The sequence below is a fragment of the Notothenia rossii genome, assembly GCF_949606895.1.
Source record: "Notothenia rossii genome assembly, contig: scaffold_155, whole genome shotgun sequence".
NCBI classification, from domain to species: domain Eukaryota; kingdom Metazoa; phylum Chordata; class Actinopteri; order Perciformes; family Nototheniidae; genus Notothenia; species Notothenia rossii.
Genome location: NW_027640105.1, coordinates 102,505 through 121,000, shown reverse-complemented (window position 1 = coordinate 121,000; position 18,496 = coordinate 102,505). Strand labels below are relative to the sequence as shown.

The following is an 18,496-nucleotide window of genomic DNA, read 5'->3' as shown; positions in this document are numbered from 1 at the left end:
TGATGACAATAGGAGTTTTTTTATTTTTTATTAATTAATTGGTCAAAGTTATTGTTATCTGTTAAAGGAAAGGTTGATTCGTTAATCGTGTTATCTGCAGCCTTTCCAAAATGGAGATGGCGTACCACAGTGTTTTTGTAAATGAATAATTGTTAACCTAAAAACAATCACAAGATTAGTCGAACAGCCCTACATAAGTACATTACTATTTGCATACCTGCAAATATCGAACAACATGGTCTTCAGCTTGACATGCGCTGATTTTTGGACTCTTTTTGTGGCCTTTGGACGTGGGCGGCAGCAAGTGAACCAACAGTAGAATGCTTGATAAGTCACTGTCCCAGCCTAGGGGAAAAACAGGAGAAAATGTCTGACACATTCACATCATATAATTTTAAAGAGAAGAAACTAACCAGACCCACCTGAGTCGTGCTGCGCAGACAAGAGGTCTTCAATGTGTTCATTAGAAGTCAGTTGTTTGCAGTCTGTCAGGATCCTAGGTTTGAAAAAAGTAGGCCATTTTGCCAAAAATCTGCCCGACACTTCCTCTCCAAACATCATGGTGAAATCTTGGTCAATCTACAAAAGAACACACATTTTTATACTTATGCAACTTAAAAGTTTATACATTGAGTGACAATTCACTAAATATAAAGAAGTTGTCTTTCTTACCAAGCCAGTGATGTCGAGGAATCGTGGGAAGACATCCAAAACTGTTGAAGAGCACTGCTGATCTTGAACCAGTGTTTGGCGGTACTGAGAAGTAGCCCTCATCTTCTCTTTGATTGCCGATTCATCAGTTGAATGTTTCAAAAAGGATATTGCTTCATGACACTGCTCACCAAGCAGCTGCTTATCTGTGCTGAGAACCTCCCTCTTTCTCTTTGGACTATCCTGGTAGGGTGTGCTGGTGGAAGATCTCCGGGACTGAGCTACAGTGTTGCGCTGAACAGTCTTTATCCTCCAGGCCAAGTACCCGGATCCACTCTGTGGGTCATAGAAGTGTTCCTGTAATATTAAAAAGATTAAATTGTAGAGTAAGTTCAGACCATATTACTACTCCATAAATTGCTATACAAGCTATTAATTTATAAACTTACATATCCATTGTCTGAGTATGGATCTCTGAGGCTGGGAAATAGAGAGATGATGCCCAAAGCATATTTACTTCGCACAGACACAGGCGGGCTCCTCCTGAAAGATCAACATGACATTACTACAATTCCTTCAGTGCTTACAAGTTTTACTGTTGTAGCTTCACTGAGTTTTAGTCTCTCTCAAACACTTAGTTTTTGTATCATGTTTTAGCCATTTAGTATTTATCTCTTTCATAGGAGAAAATAAATAATAAGTTGCTTTACTAATATGCATTACGCAATGTCCTAAAATAAGTGTTCTGTTAAAAAAAAATTGCATTGAGTGAAGTATAAAAATGAACAATGAAGTCTTACCCATGAATTTCAACCATGTCAGCCACAAGAAGGTTCACCAACTGTCTCCTTGTGCTATCCATCAATGTCTTCATTTTATCATATTCATCCAAAATAATCTGTCCACCCGGTTTAGCCTTATAGCATCTCTCACCATCTAAAAGATAAAGCAAATTAGCAATCACCATCATTAGAGCTGCAACAATTAATCTAACAATTATCAATTATTAAATTAATCATCAACTATTTTGATAATCGAATAATCAGTTTGAGTAGTGTTTTAAGAAAAAAAATGTCACTAATCTATGAATTGTTTAAATATGGACAGATTAATCGAAGATGAAAATAATCGTTAGTTGCAGCTCTAATAATCATTACATCCAACAACAAAACAGTTTAACACAGTTCAACTGCACAATATATTTGTGTGTGATATTTGATAACTAAAACCTCTTTTGCCGATTCCCGTTCAGCATGGGTTCTCCTCCCTCCATTTGTCTGAACAATCACTGTTGCATCTGATGAATCAGAGGATACTGCCAGGAAGTCTTCTGACACTGACAGAGAGGAGTTGTCTGATATCGGTGACTCCAACGAAGTGTATGAAAGATCATCATGAAGCACAACTGTAAACAGTTTTAAAAATGTAAACACAAAAGGAAAAAATAATTAGTTCTCCACAAAACTCTTTAATATTGACGATCCACTCCTGGCCTCACAAGTCTGAGTCTCACCTGTTGACTTGTCAGTTGCCACCCTAACAGTAAGGTTCCCTGCTTGCAAAAGCTCCTCAAACACATCTGCATCGATTTCTGTCCCTGTTTCATCTGTCAAGTGCAGCTCACTCTCAAGTGGAAGATCTAGCTTTTGAATGACTGATAAAAAAAATTAAATTCAGAGCCATGGAAAAATTATAATAAACAGAAATTTGCTATACTTGTTTTTCCTAACATTTTAGGTCAAGGGCACACAGGGCATTACCATTAGCTATCATAAACACAACTCCATAATATGAGACATTTACACATCACATCATTTCAGTAGATATTATAACAATTAGTCAATTTCTCTGCTCTATTAAAAATGATGCCAACCTTTCTGAAGAAATGTGTTGAAGTCATCATAGCCATCTTCAGTCTCAGCCACTTTGACATACTTCTGCGTTTCTCCAAATCTCACCTTCACCAACATGAGGTACTACAGAAAAAAGAAGAAGAAAAGACACACGCACTACGTCATCATTTTCAGTATGTTCACCATGGATGTGGAGAGACATGAAGATTTTACCTTGCCTTGAATTCGACCGAGTATCTGTTTTGATTTTTTTAAGCATTACTCACGAGTTATGGTCTGGTGTGTCTGTTTCTCCAGGAAGCCTAACCTACAGCAGCAACATGCTAACTTAACTTGCCCGACTCACAAAGCTAGTCTGACTTTTAGCATTAGCAGCAGTCTTTGGGCAGGCAGGAGCTCAACCCCCAGGCCCAGCCCCGGCTCTCTAAGTTACTCTATCGCCTGGCATTTTCATCGAGACGAGACCATAGCTAATTAATTACCGTACGCGCACGGAACAACAGATTTTTCCCGACAGAAATCAGTTAGCCTCGTGCGCGTGCTAACGCTACGTCATTTTAGCTAACTTAGCTTTTTCCTCTCACAAGAAATGTGTAGTTATATACCGTGTTATCCGAACGTGTAGCCTATACTTACGCTAAGCAAATTGTGTACATTCATCAACACTGATGTGCAAAAGGAACATTAATGCACCTTTGAAAAAATATAAAACAGCTGCCATGCTAACCTTAACATGGGACTTAGCCTACCTTGTTAGAGCTATAACGTTAGACAGGACGTTCGACACATATAACATTAAAATACTACTGCTTAAAAAAGTATTATTAAATGGGCATGACGCCTTTCATTTACTTACAGAAAGATACTCCGTGGAGTCTGGACGTGAAAAGAAAGTCGTCCTCTGCCGACCCCGCTCGAGCCTCGAGTCTGACTCCGAGTCGTCCCGCTCTTTAGACAAACACGTCACAGGTCCGTTGGAATTCTGGGAGTAACACTGTTTAAGTGTTGATTTTAAAATGAACACTTAACAGTGTTGTTTGGATTTAACTCCCTGGATTAACACCAACTCTTTTGAGGAATTAACTCTCACATAGTTGAATCAACTAAGCAAGTGTTGAATTAACACTGTATTTTTAACATTTAACACCAACACTGGAAATTTAACACTTTTGAATTTGCTGTGCACCGACTCCTTTCACATTCTTCTACACTTGTGAACGTGTTTTCACTTTCCCTCTCACGGGTCTTCCTGATGGTTTTGAGTCACCTCCTCCGACCCTCGATCCCTCTCTCCCAGGCGTCATCGGACTCCTACTCCGTCCCCTGGTCCTCGGAACCTCGACCCGCTCCTCGATCTCCTGCTCTCCCACCGTCACCTCTATGATTTCGTCATCGTCCTTCAAGAGCAACGTAATCTCATCTTCCACTCTCTGCTCCCCCACCTTCTCCGCTTCTTCTCTCTCCTCCACCACCATCACCGCTTCTCCTCTCTCCTCCACCGCCGTCACCTCCTCCTTCTCCACACCTTCGCCGTTTGGACTTTTCTTTCTCTCCGTCTTTATTTTCTTCTTTTTCCCCTTCCCTTTCCCCACTGTCTGTGTCCCCTCATTTCCCTCCTCCGCTACCCCCTCATGTTGTCTTTTCTTCCCTCCTTCCTTCTGTTCCCCCCCTATTTCTTTCTGCCCCACCGCCACCACCACTACCTTCTCTCCCTCTATCACCTCCTCAGCCCCCTCATCCTCCCCCCCCCTCTTCTTTATCCACCTCTTCCACCTCCTGCTCCGCTTCCTCCTCCACATTGTACCTCTCCCTCTCCCCCTCCTTTTCAGGCCTGGCCTGTTCTCTCCTTCCCACCCTCTCTTCCCCAGCACAATCCCTCGCAAAATGCCCAACACCCCCACACCTGTAACATTTTATCTCCGGACACTCCCTAAAAATGTGCCCCGCCCTTAGACAGTTTCTGCACACCGCCACCTGTCTGTCATGTATGACCCTTACGTATTCTGCCCCCCCCTCCACTCTAAATTGTGTCGAGTACGGCAGTGATGTTACCTTCTCATTAAGAGAAACTTTGAGGAAGCGTGTCCCGTCCGCTATCCTCATCCCCTCCCTGGTGTTCTTTACATAACGTCTTTTGATGGGCGAAACCGCCTTAACCCCCCACTCAAACAGCCTCCTCAGGATCTGGTCATCCTCGATATATATCGGCATGTACATAAAGGACACCATCACCTCCATCGCTGTTAACTCCTCTGCCTTTATAACCACCCCCTTCACCCTCAGCCCCTCCAGCAATCTCTTCTTTCCCTCCACATATCTCATTGTCACCTCATACCTTTCCCCCTTCAGCCTGCATCCCAGCACTTCCCCACACTCATCCTGTATTTCACACAGCATGTCCAACATTGTAATCTTTCCCAAGCCCCCCTCCACCGTCACCGCCAGTGTCAGATCCGCCCGGTAACTAATGTCCTCATTCCCTTCTCCCACCCTTCCCCCCCTCTCTTTTACTTGGCTACTGCCCTGTTTCAAACTGTTTCTCTCTTTTTCTCCGTCCGTTTTCTTTCTTTGTCCAGGACCCTCCTCTTTCCTTCCGTCGTCTCCATTCACAAACTTTTGTCCTTCTCCCGTGTTCTCCCGGCTTTCCTCCTCTTCTGTTCTTCTCTGCGCACTCTCCTGTGCATTTTCTGACCCTCCGCTTGTCTTTAGAGCCTCGCCGCTCTTCCCTGCGCGTTCCTTAATACCTCCGCTGCTATTCCTCGCGCCCTCTTCCGGGTTCTGTTCCGCTCCGCAATGTCCTCCTCCCAGTCTCTTTGAAGCCGTTGTTGTGCTTGTTCCGGATTGAGATGCACCCATCTCCTCTTCTCTCTCCATAATTCCCTTCTTTCCAGCCTTTCCTTTCATTAGTCCGGCTTTTTCCGCCTCTCTTTCCTCCCGGCTCCTCTCATCCAGCTTCCTCTCCAGCAGCAGCTTCGCTTTCTCCTCTTCATTCCTTATATTTCCCATCATGCAGGCCGCCTCTCTTACATCCTTTCCTTGTGTAGAGCCCTCAGTATCCGTCTGCATTGTCGGTTTTCCTCCCGTTTCTCCAGCATGTTCCGCTGCATTCAGCTCGGCTTCTTCCGCTTTCTTCGCCGCCCCCCGCATTCCAGACCTTCCAGACATTCCAGGATTCACGTCCTTATTCTCCGTTCTTTTCTCCATTTTCTCCACAACGCACCTTCAATGTTTGTCCCCCCAGACAGCTGAGCTGTTTGGGGGGGGTTTTGCCGGAAAAGATTGCGATTAAAACGCTTGTGTTAATCACTTTGTCCCGTTTCCTCAGCAGTGAGCCACTGGACCTGAGTACTCTAACATGCCTGCTTGTGCAGCTTAGACACTCTGAATTCACTAAATGTACAACTTTTTCTCAATCAAAATGAACAAATGAGACATGAAATAACATCTACAGATCAAGACGAAGCGAATGGAAGTGGTCCCAGCCTCGTAGCTGTGAACAGCTGTGATTGCAGGAAAATGCTGTTACAAAGATTTCTCAGTATATCTTCGGGACTTTTCCCTGGCTTTACCACCGTCACAATGGACAAACGAGACATGAAATAACATCAAAGTAAGTAAGTAAGTAAGTAAAAGTTTATTTCTAAAGCACCCCTCCCAGCACGAATGCACAGAGTGCTGTACAAAATATAGCAGTCAAAAACAATTAGGCCAATATGGCACTAAGGCAAAATAATAACAAAGCATAACATGACAGGAAAATAGAATAAAAACTTAAAAACAATATACAAACATGAAACCAAGTGCAAGAGGACCAGTGATCGACAGTGACAGGACAGTGACGTGATGAACGGCCTAAGACTGCTCAAACGCCTGCTTAATCAACAGATCAAGACGAAGCGAATGGAAGTACCCCCGGAGTCATAGCATGTGTAAATCGAGACGAAAGATCTCTCTCTCCCCCGCCTGCTTGCGAGGGGGAGGGGCAGTTTACACACACACGCAGCTGCTGCATGCAGCAACGCACACACAGGGAGGAGATGGCAGAGAGAACGCACTCCCCTGAAAACTCCCCTTGAATTCCTCCAGACTCAGAAAATGTAAAAGTTCACTTTTTGGAGATCCATAGAAAAAGGGTGAAAATGAAAAAAAGTATGCCACAGCATGGATTTGAACACGCGACCAACCGCATCCAGGGGCGAGCGTTAACGCAGTGAGCCACTGGACCTGAGTACTCAAACATGCCTACTTGTGCAGCTTAGACACTCTGAATTCACTAAATGTACAACTTTTTCTCCATCAAAATGAACAAATTATACATGAAATAACATCTACAGATCAAGACGAAGCGAATGGAAGCGGTCCCAGCCTCGTAGCTGTGAACAGCTGTGATCGCAGGAAAATGCTGTTTCAAAGATTTCTCAGTATATCTCCGGGACATTTCCCTGGCTTTACCACCGTCACAATGGACAAACGAGACATGAAATAACATCAACAGATCAAGACGAAGCGAATGGAAGTACCCCCGGAGTCATAGCATGTGTAAATCGAGACGAAAGATCTCTCTCTCCCCCGCCTGCTTGCGAGGGGGAGGGGCAGTTTACACACACACGCAGCTGCTGCATGCAGCAACGCACACACAGGGAGGAGATGGCAGAGAGAACGCACTCCCCTGAAAACTCCCCTTGAATTCCTCCAGACTCAGAAAATGTAAAACTTCACTTTTTGGAGATCAATAGAAAAAGGGTGAAAATGATTTTTTTTTTGCCACAGCATGGATTCGAACACACGACCATCCGCATCAAGGGGAGAGCGTTAACGCAGTGAGCCACTGGACCTGAGTACTCAAACATGCCTACTTGTGCAGCTTAGAAACTCTGAATTCACTAAATGTACAACTTTTTGTCCATCAAAATGAACAAATGAGACATGAAATAACATCTACAGATCAAGACGAAGCGAATGGAAGTGGTCCCAGCCTCGTAGCTGTGAACAGCTGTGATCGCAGGAAAATGCTGTTACAAAGATTTCTCAGTATATCTCCGGGACATTTCCCTGGCTTTACCACCGTCACAATGGACAAACGAGACATGAAATAACAATAACAGATCAAGACGAAGCGAATGGAAGTACCCCCGGAGTCATAGCATGTGTAAATCGAGACGAAAGATCTCTCTCTCCCCCGCCTGCTTGCGAGGGGGAGGGGCAGTTTACACACACAGGCAGCTGCTGCATGCAGCAACGCACACACAGGGAGGAGATGGCAGAGAGAACGCACTCCCCTGAAAACTCCCCTTGAATTCCTCCAGACTCAGAAAATGTAAAACTTCACTTTTTGGAGATCAATAGAAAAAGGGTGAAAATGATTTTTTTTTCGCCACAGCATGGATTCGAACACACGACCATCCGCATCAAGTGGAGAGCGTTAACGCAGTGAGCCACTGGACCTGAGTACTCAAACATGCCTACTTGTGCAGCTTAGAAACTCTGAATTCACTAAATGTACAACTTTTTTTCCATCAAAATGAACAAATGAGACATGAAATAACATCTACAGATCAAGACGAAGCGAATGGAAGCGGTCCCAGCCTCGTAGCTGTGAACAGCTGTGATTGCAGGAAAATGCTGTTACAAAGATTTCTCAGTATATCTCCGGGACTTTTCCCTGGCTTTACCACCGTCACAATGGACAAACGAGACATGAAATAACATCAACAGATCAAGACGAAGCGAATGGAAGTACCCCCGGAGTCATAGCATGTGTAAATCGAGACGAAAGATCTCTCTCTCCCCCGCCTGCTTGCGAGGGGGAGGGGCAGTTTACACACACACGCAGCTGCTGCATGCAGCAACGCACACACAGGGAGGAGATGGCAGAGAGAACGCACTCCCCTGAAAACTCCCCTTGAATTCCTCCAGACTCAGAAAATGTAAAAGTTCACTTTTTGGAGATCCATAGAAAAAGGGTGAAAATGAAAAAAAGTATGCCACAGCATGGATTTGAACACGCGACCAACCGCATCCAGGGGCGAGCGTTAACGCAGTGAGCCACTGGACCTGAGTACTCAAACATGCCTACTTGTGCAGCTTAGACACTCTGAATTCACTAAATGTACAACTTTTTCTCCATCAAAATGAACAAATTATACATGAAATAACATCTACAGATCAAGACGAAGCGAAGGGAAGCGGTCCCAGCCTCGTAGCTGTGAACAGCTGTGATCGCAGGAAAATGCTGTTTCAAAGATTTCTCAGTATATCTCCGGGACATTTCCCTGGCTTTACCACCGTCACAATGGACAAACGAGACATGAAATAACATCAACAGGTCAAGACGAAGCGAATGGAAGTACCCCCGGAGTCATAGCATGTGTAAATCGAGACGAAAGATCTCTCTCTCCCCCGCCTGCTTGCGAGGGGGAGGGGCAGTTTACACACACACGCAGCTGCTGCATGCAGCAACGCACACACAGGGAGGAGATGGCAGAGAGAACGCACTCCCCTGAAAACTCCCCTTGAATTCCTCCAGACTCAGAAAATGTAAAACTTCACTTTTTGGAGATCAATAGAAAAAGGGTGAAAATGATTTTTTTGCCACAGCATGGATTCGAACACACGACCATCCGCATCAAGGGGAGAGCGTTAACGCAGTGAGCCACTGGACCTGAGTACTCAAACATGCCTACTTGTGCAGCTTAGAAACTCTGAATTCACTAAATGTACAACTTTTTGTCCATCAAAATGAACAAATGAGACATGAAATAACATCTACAGATCAAGACGAAGCGAATGGAAGTGGTCCCAGCCTCGTAGCTGTGAACAGCTGTGATCGCAGGAAAATGCTGTTACAAAGATTTCTCAGTATATCTCCGGGACATTTCCCTGGCTTTACCACCGTCACAATGGACAAACGAGACATGAAATAACAATAACAGATCAAGACGAAGCGAATGGAAGTACCCCCGGAGTCATAGCATGTGTAAATCGAGACGAAAGATCTCTCTCTCCCCCGCCTGCTTGCGAGGGGGAGGGGCAGTTTACACACACAGGCAGCTGCTGCATGCAGCAACGCACACACAGGGAGGAGATGGCAGAGAGAACGCACTCCCCTGAAAACTCCCCTTGAATTCCTCCAGACTCAGAAAATGTAAAACTTCACTTTTTGGAGATCAATAGAAAAAGGGTGAAAATGATTTTTTTTTCGCCACAGCATGGATTCGAACACACGACCATCCGCATCAAGTGGAGAGCGTTAACGCAGTGAGCCACTGGACCTGAGTACTCAAACATGCCTACTTGTGCAGCTTAGAAACTCTGAATTCACTAAATGTACAACTTTTTTTCCATCAAAATGAACAAATGAGACATGAAATAACATCTACAGATCAAGACGAAGCGAATGGAAGCGGTCCCAGCCTCGTAGCTGTGAACAGCTGTGATTGCAGGAAAATGCTGTTACAAAGATTTCTCAGTATATCTCCGGGACTTTTCCCTGGCTTTACCACCGTCACAATGGACAAACGAGACATGAAATAACATCAACAGATCAAGACGAAGCGAATGGAAGTACCCCCGGAGTCATAGCATGTGTAAATCGAGACGAAAGATCTCTCTCTCCCCCGCCTGCTTGCGAGGGGCAGTTTACACACACACGCAGCTGCTGCATGCAGCAACGCACACACAGGGAGGAGATGGCAGAGAGAACGCACTCCCCTGAAAACTCCCCTTGAATTCCTCCAGACTCAGAAAATGTAAAAGTTCACTTTTTGGAGATCCATAGAAAAAGGGTGAAAATGAAAAAAAGTATGCCACAGCATGGATTTGAACACGCGACCAACCGCATCCAGGGGCGAGCGTTAACGCAGTGAGCCACTGGACCTGAGTACTCAAACATGCCTACTTGTGCAGCTTAGACACTCTGAATTCACTAAATGTACAACTTTTTCTCCATCAAAATGAACAAATTATACATGAAATAACATCTACAGATCAAGACGAAGCGAATGGAAGCGGTCCCAGCCTCGTAGCTGTGAACAGCTGTGATCGCAGGAAAATGCTGTTTCAAAGATTTCTCAGTATATCTCCGGGACATTTCCCTGGCTTTACCACCGTCACAATGGACAAACGAGACATGAAATAACATCAACAGATCAAGACGAAGCGAATGGAAGTACCCCCGGAGTCATAGCATGTGTAAATCGAGACGAAAGATCTCTCTCTCCCCCGCCTGCTTGCGAGGGGGAGGGGCAGTTTACACACACACGCAGCTGCTGCATGCAGCAACGCACACACAGGGAGGAGATGGCAGAGAGAACGCACTCCCCTGAAAACTCCCCTTGAATTCCTCCAGACTCAGAAAATGTAAAACTTCACTTTTTGGAGATCAATAGAAAAAGGGTGAAAATGATTTTTTTTTTGCCACAGCATGGATTCGAACACACGACCATCCGCATCAAGGGGAGAGCGTTAACGCAGTGAGCCACTGGACCTGAGTACACAAACATGCCTACTTGTGCAGCTTAGAAACTCTGAATTCACTAAATGTACAACTTTTTGTCCATCAAAATGAACAAATGAGACATGAAATAACATCTACAGATCAAGACGAAGCGAATGGAAGTGGTCCCAGCCTCGTAGCTGTGAACAGCTGTGATCGCAGGAAAATGCTGTTACAAAGATTTCTCAGTATATCTCCGGGACATTTCCCTGGCTTTACCACCGTCACAATGGACAAACGAGACATGAAATAACAATAACAGATCAAGACGAAGCGAATGGAAGTACCCCCGGAGTCATAGCATGTGTAAATCGAGACGAAAGATCTCTCTCTCCCCCGCCTGCTTGCGAGGGGGAGGGGCAGTTTACACACACAGGCAGCTGCTGCATGCAGCAACGCACACACAGGGAGGAGATGGCAGAGAGAACGCACTCCCCTGAAAACTCCCCTTGAATTCCTCCAGACTCAGAAAATGTAAAACTTCACTTTTTGGAGATCAATAGAAAAAGGGTGAAAATGATTTTTTTTTCGCCACAGCATGGATTCGAACACACGACCATCCGCATCAAGTGGAGAGCGTTAACGCAGTGAGCCACTGGACCTGAGTACTCAAACATGCCTACTTGTGCAGCTTAGAAACTCTGAATTCACTAAATGTACAACTTTTTTTCCATCAAAATGAACAAATGAGACATGAAATAACATCTACAGATCAAGACGAAGCGAATGGAAGCGGTCCCAGCCTCGTAGCTGTGAACAGCTGTGATTGCAGGAAAATGCTGTTACAAAGATTTCTCAGTATATCTCCGGGACTTTTCCCTGGCTTTACCACCGTCACAATGGACAAACGAGACATGAAATAACATCAACAGATCAAGACGAAGCGAATGGAAGTACCCCCGGAGTCATAGCATGTGTAAATCGAGACGAAAGATCTCTCTCTCCCCCGCCTGCTTGCGAGGGGGAGGGGCAGTTTACACACACACGCAGCTGCTGCATGCAGCAACGCACACACAGGGAGGAGATGGCAGAGAGAACGCACTCCCCTGAAAACTCCCCTTGAATTCCTCCAGACTCAGAAAATGTAAAAGTTCACTTTTTGGAGATCCATAGAAAAAGGGTGAAAATGAAAAAAAGTATGCCACAGCATGGATTTGAACACGCGACCAACCGCATCCAGGGGCGAGCGTTAACGCAGTGAGCCACTGGACCTGAGTACTCAAACATGCCTACTTGTGCAGCTTAGACACTCTGAATTCACTAAATGTACAACTTTTTCTCCATCAAAATGAACAAATTATACATGAAATAACATCTACAGATCAAGACGAAGCGAATGGAAGCGGTCCCAGCCTCGTAGCTGTGAACAGCTGTGATCGCAGGAAAATGCTGTTTCAAAGATTTCTCAGTATATCTCCGGGACATTTCCCTGGCTTTACCACCGTCACAATGGACAAACGAGACATGAAATAACATCAACAGATCAAGACGAAGCGAATGGAAGTACCCCCGGAGTCATAGCATGTGTAAATCGAGACGAAAGATCTCTCTCTCCCCCGCCTGCTTGCGAGGGGGAGGGGCAGTTTACACACACACGCAGCTGCTGCATGCAGCAACGCACACACAGGGAGGAGATGGCAGAGAGAACGCACTCCCCTGAAAACTCCCCTTGAATTCCTCCAGACTCAGAAAATGTAAAACTTCACTTTTTGGAGATCAATAGAAAAAGGGTGAAAATGATTTTTTTTTTGCCACAGCATGGATTCGAACACACGACCATCCGCATCAAGGGGAGAGCGTTAACGCAGTGAGCCACTGGACCTGAGTACTCAAACATGCCTACTTGTGCAGCTTAGAAACTCTGAATTCACTAAATGTACAACTTTTTGTCCATCAAAATGAACAAATGAGACATGAAATAACATCTACAGATCAAGACGAAGCGAATGGAAGTGGTCCCAGCCTCGTAGCTGTGAACAGCTGTGATCGCAGGAAAATGCTGTTACAAAGATTTCTCAGTATATCTCCGGGACATTTCCCTGGCTTTACCACCGTCACAATGGACAAACGAGACATGAAATAACAATAACAGATCAAGACGAAGCGAATGGAAGTACCCCCGGAGTCATAGCATGTGTAAATCGAGACGAAAGATCTCTCTCTCCCCCGCCTGCTTGCGAGGGGGAGGGGCAGTTTACACACACAGGCAGCTGCTGCATGCAGCAACGCACACACAGGGAGGAGATGGCAGAGAGAACGCACTCCCCTGAAAACTCCCCTTGAATTCCTCCAGACTCAGAAAATGTAAAACTTCACTTTTTGGAGATCAATAGAAAAAGGGTGAAAATGATTTTTTTTTCGCCACAGCATGGATTCGAACACACGACCATCCGCATCAAGTGGAGAGCGTTAACGCAGTGAGCCACTGGACCTGAGTACTCAAACATGCCTACTTGTGCAGCTTAGAAACTCTGAATTCACTAAATGTACAACTTTTTTTCCATCAAAATGAACAAATGAGACATGAAATAACATCTACAGATCAAGACGAAGCGAATGGAAGCGGTCCCAGCCTCGTAGCTGTGAACAGCTGTGATTGCAGGAAAATGCTGTTACAAAGATTTCTCAGTATATCTCCGGGACTTTTCCCTGGCTTTACCACCGTCACAATGGACAAACGAGACATGAAATAACATCAACAGATCAAGACGAAGCGAATGGAAGTACCCCCGGAGTCATAGCATGTGTAAATCGAGACGAAAGATCTCTCTCTCCCCCGCCTGCTTGCGAGGGGGAGGGGCAGTTTACACACACACGCAGCTGCTGCATGCAGCAACGCACACACAGGGAGGAGATGGCAGAGAGAACGCACTCCCCTGAAAACTCCCCTTGAATTCCTCCAGACTCAGAAAATGTAAAAGTTCACTTTTTGGAGATCCATAGAAAAAGGGTGAAAATGAAAAAAAGTATGCCACAGCATGGATTTGAACACGCGACCAACCGCATCCAGGGGCGAGCGTTAACACAGTGAGCCACTGGACCTGAGTACTCAAACATGCCTACTTGTGCAGCTTAGACACTCTGAATTCACTAAATGTACAACTTTTTCTCCATCAAAATGAACAAATGAGACATGAAATAACATCTACAGATCAAGACGAAGCGAATGGAAGCGGTCCCAGCCTCGTAGCTGTGAACAGCTGTGATCGCAGGAAAATGCTGTTTCAAAGATTTCTCAGTATATCTCCGGGACATTTCCCTGGCTTTACCACCGTCACAATGGACAAACGAGACATGAAATAACATCAACAGATCAAGACGAAGCGAATGGAAGTACCCCCGGAGTCATAGCATGTGTAAATCGAGACGACAGATCTCTCTCTCCCCCGCCTGCTTGCGAGGGGGAGGGGCAGTTTACACACACACGCAGCTGCTGCATGCAGCAACGCACACACAGGGAGGAGATGGCAGAGAGAACGCACTCCCCTGAAAACTCCCCTTGAATTCCTCCAGACTCAGAAAATGTAAAAGTTCACTTTTTGGAGATCCATAGAAAAAGGGTGAAAATGATTTTTTTTTTGCCAGAGCATGGATTCGAACACGCGACCAACCGCATCCAGGGGCGAGCGTTAACACAGTGAGCCACTGGACCTGAGTACTCAAACATGCCTGCTTGTGCAGCTTAGACACTCTGAATTCACTAAATGTACAACTTTTTCTCCATCAAAATGAACAAATGAGACATGAAATAACATCTACAGATCAAGACAAAGCGAATGGAAGCGGTCCCAGCCTCGTAGCTGTGAACAGCTGTGATCGCAGGAAAATGCTGTTCCAAAGATTTCTCAGTATATCTCCGGGACTTTTCCCTGGCTTTACCACCGTCACAATGGACAAACGAGACATGAAATAACATCAACAGATCAAGACGAAGCGAATGGAAGTACCCCCGGAGTCATAGCATGTGTAAATCGAGACGACAGATCTCTCTCTCCCCCGCCTGCTTGCGAGGGGGAGGGGCAGTTTACACACACACGCAGCTGCTGCATGCAGCAACGCACACACAGGGAGGAGATGGCAGAGAGAACGCACTCCCCTGAAAACTCCCCTTGAATTCCTCCAGACTCAGAAAATGTAAAAGTTCACTTTTTGGAGATCCATAGAAAAAGGGTGAAATTTTTTTTTTTTTTGCCAGAGCATGGATTCGAACACGCGACCAACCGCATCCAGGGGCGAGCGTTAACACAGTGAGCCACTGGACCTGAGTACTCAAACATGCCTGCTTGTGCAGCTTAGACACTCTGAATTCACTAAATGTACAACTTTTTCTCCATCAAAATGAACAAATGAGACATGAAATAACATCTACAGATCAAGACGAAGCGAATGGAAGCGGTCCCAGCCTCGTAGCTGTGAACAGCTGTGATCGCAGGAAAATGCTGTTATAAAGATTTATCAGTATATCTCCGGGATATTTCCCTGGCTTTACCACCGTCCAAATGGACAAACGAGACATGAAATAACATCAACAGATCAAGACGAAGCGAATGGAAGTACCCCCGGAGTCATAGCATGTGTAAATCGAGACGAAAGATCTCTCTCTCTCCCCCGCCTGCTTGCGAGGGGGAGGGGCAGTTTACACACACACGCAGCTGCTGCATGCAGCAACGCACACACAGGGAGGAGATGGCAGAGAGAATGCACTACCCTGAAAACTCCCCTTGAATTCCTCCAGACTCAGAAAATGTAAAAGTTCACTTTTTGGAGATCCATAGAAAAAGGGTGAAAATGAAAAAAAGTATGCCACAGCATGGATTTGAACACGCGACCAACCGCATCCAGGGGCGAGCGTTAACGCAGTGAGCCACTGGACCTGAGTACTCAAACATGCCTGCTTGTGCATCTTAGACACTCTGAATTCACTAAATGTACAACTTTTTCTCAATCAAAATGAACAAATCAGACATGAAATAACATCTACAGATCAAGACGAAGCGAATAGAAGCAGTCCCAGCCTCGTAGCTGTGAACAGCTGTGATTGCAGGAAAATGCTGTTACAAAGATTTCTCAGTAGGGGAGACCGGGGCTGGTTGTCTCACGGGTTGGTTGTCACATTGCTTATTCCAGGCACACTAGGTGGCGCTGTGGTAAAATGTTGATATCAAACTGTTAACCTTTGATAGCTTAATCATTTGCACTAGGAATTTTGCTGAGCAGACACACAACATTGAGGTGAGGAGACAATTTTTAATTTTCATGGGTCAGAGTAAATTTTCATGTTGGTGTTGTTTTTGTATTGAGAGCTTGTAGGATATTAGTCATTCAAAAACAAAACACTCATTAAAAAGCCAAAGGTAGTAGCTTTATTTTGAGTCATATTTTAGCTATCAAGTTAAAGCCATGTGGCAGCTAGGTTAGCATCTTTGTCAAGAGGTCAGTTGGGGATGGTTGTCACATAGTTCGTGGGGTTGGTTGTCACATGTGACAACCAACCCCTCAAGTACTAGAATTAGGTTTTTTTTTCAACTTAGGATGTGCAGACAGTGATATCTTGTGTCTTTGTTGGTAGAATGGTCAGGAACTTCAAGAGAAAGACAGAGAGGGGCAGAACACCAGCAGACATTATGCTTTTGGCTGTGAGGCAGGTGAAGCTAGAAGGCAAAAGCATACGTAGGACAGCTAAAGAATTCAATATTAACTACAGGACATTGACCCGTTACTGCCAGAAAATGTCAGATGAAGACATCCAGGGTGGCGCTACCACTCCCTCAGTGCCAGTTGGATATAGAAAAAATCGCCAGATTTTCAACAGTCACCAAGAACAGCAGCTGAGAGATTACATATTAAAGGCCTCTGAGATCTATTATGGTCTCTCTCCCAAAGAAGTGCGCTGTCTGGCTTACCAGTTTTCTGTGTCACAGCAAATTAAGATTCCACAGTCCTGGAGTGACACTAGTCAAGCCAGTGCTGACTGGTTCAGTGGCTTTCTCAAGCGCCATCCTTCTCTCTCCATCCGATCACCTGAGGCCACAAGCTTGGCACGAGCCTCAAGCTTCAATAGGGAGAATGTTGCCAAGTTCTTTGACAACTTGGAGAGGGTCATGCAGAAGTACAAATTTGGGCCTAATGATATTTGGAACATGGACGAGACCGGTGTCACCACTGTACATAAGCCAAATAAAGTTGTGGCTCGGAAGGGCCACAAACAAGTGGGCAGCCTCACATCCGCCGAAAGGGGAACACTTGTCACAATCGCTGCAGCTGTTTCTGCCACTGGGAACAGCATCCCCCCTTTCTTTGTTTTCCCAAGAGTCAATTACCGAGATCACTTCCTTAAAAATGGGCCTGTTGGAAGTAGAGGTGTAGCAAACGTGTCTGGATGGATGAAGGAGGAGCATTTTGTGGATTTTCTGAAGCATTTTGTCAGCCACACGAAATGTTCAAAAGAGAAGCCCTCTCTGCTGCTTTTGGACAACCACGGATCACATCTCTCTGTGGATGGCCTTGACTATGCCAAAGAAAATGGTGTGGTCATCTTGTCCTTTCGTCCACACTGCTCACACAAGCTTCAGCCCCTTGACAGGTCAGTGTATGGACCTTTTAAGAAGCATGTCAGCTCTGCCTGTCACGCCTGGATGATGCAAAACCCAGGGAAGACCATGTCAATTTATGACATTCCAGGCATTGTCGCCATTGCCTACCCACTGGCTGCAACCCCTACCAACATCCAGTCAGGCTTCAGGGTTTCGGGCATTTACCCATTTAACAGGGATGTGTTTGAGGACTATGAGTTTGCCCCATCTTTCGTTACAGATCGGCCCCTAGCCCCTCCCACCACTGTGCAACAGCAGGACCTGTCCCCTCCCACCACCAGTCAACAGCAGCCACTGGCCCCTCCCACCACCAGTCAACAGCAGCCACTGTCCCCTCCCACCACCAGTCAACAGCAGCCACTGTCCCCTCTCACCACCAGTCAACAGCAGCCACTGTCCCCTCCCACCGCTACCTGTTCAACTATTTGGTCAAGCCCAGAAGATATCCGTCCATTTCCAAAGGCGGGCCCAAGGAAACTGGTCCAGCATAGGAGAAAACGCACAAGTGCTGTACTAACAGATACTCCCGTGAAAGCCCAAATTGAAAATGAGAAAAGGTATGCTGCTGCTAGGAAGAAAATTGTTGTGACCAAAGATGCTCCTCAGCTGTCAAAAAGAAAAGCCCCTCTTAAAAAGAAGGCAGCCAAGAAGCTAAAGCTAGAAGAGGAGTCTGAGGAGGAGGAATGCTTCTGCCTGGTCTGCATTGAGCCATACAGCAATAGCAAGTCCAGGGAAGTATGGCTCAGATGTGTTCGCTGCCAAATGTGGGCCCACAAAGGTTGTACCCCTGGCAATCCATCGGCATACATCTGTCACAACTGTGATTCTTGTGACTCTGAATGAAGCACAGCCTGTCCTGCGCAGGGTTTCCTACTTTAGTTCAGTAGATTGTTGAGAATATTGTC

At 45.5% G+C, this 18,496-nt stretch overlaps 1 protein-coding gene and 1 long non-coding RNA gene across 3 annotated transcripts; both read right to left on the bottom strand.

Annotated features, from left to right (window-relative positions):
* Nucleotides 1-192: 192 nt before the first annotated feature.
* Nucleotides 193-1,468, bottom strand: LOC307027101 (uncharacterized protein; the record flags this gene model as incomplete). The annotated part of the gene is made up of 5 exons (XM_079695301.1): nucleotides 193-345; nucleotides 423-579; nucleotides 673-1,008; nucleotides 1,101-1,194; nucleotides 1,452-1,468. The coding sequence occupies 5 exons, from the start codon at nucleotides 1,466-1,468 to the stop codon at nucleotides 206-208; spliced, it is 744 nt and encodes a 247-aa protein (XP_079551427.1). The 3' UTR covers nucleotides 193-205.
* An 83-nt stretch (nucleotides 1,469-1,551) lies between these two features.
* Nucleotides 1,552-2,620, bottom strand: LOC307027102. 2 transcript variants are annotated; one of them, XR_013804527.1, is made up of 4 exons: nucleotides 2,525-2,620; nucleotides 2,165-2,305; nucleotides 1,881-2,056; nucleotides 1,552-1,587 (listed from the first exon to the last, which is right to left on the bottom strand). It is a non-coding gene; the product is annotated as an uncharacterized lncRNA (long non-coding RNA). The 2 variants fall into 2 exon arrangements; XR_013804528.1 differs by lacking the exon at nucleotides 1,552-1,587 and having other exon boundaries at nucleotides 1,599-2,056.
* Between the last annotated feature and the right edge of the window lie 15,876 nt (nucleotides 2,621-18,496).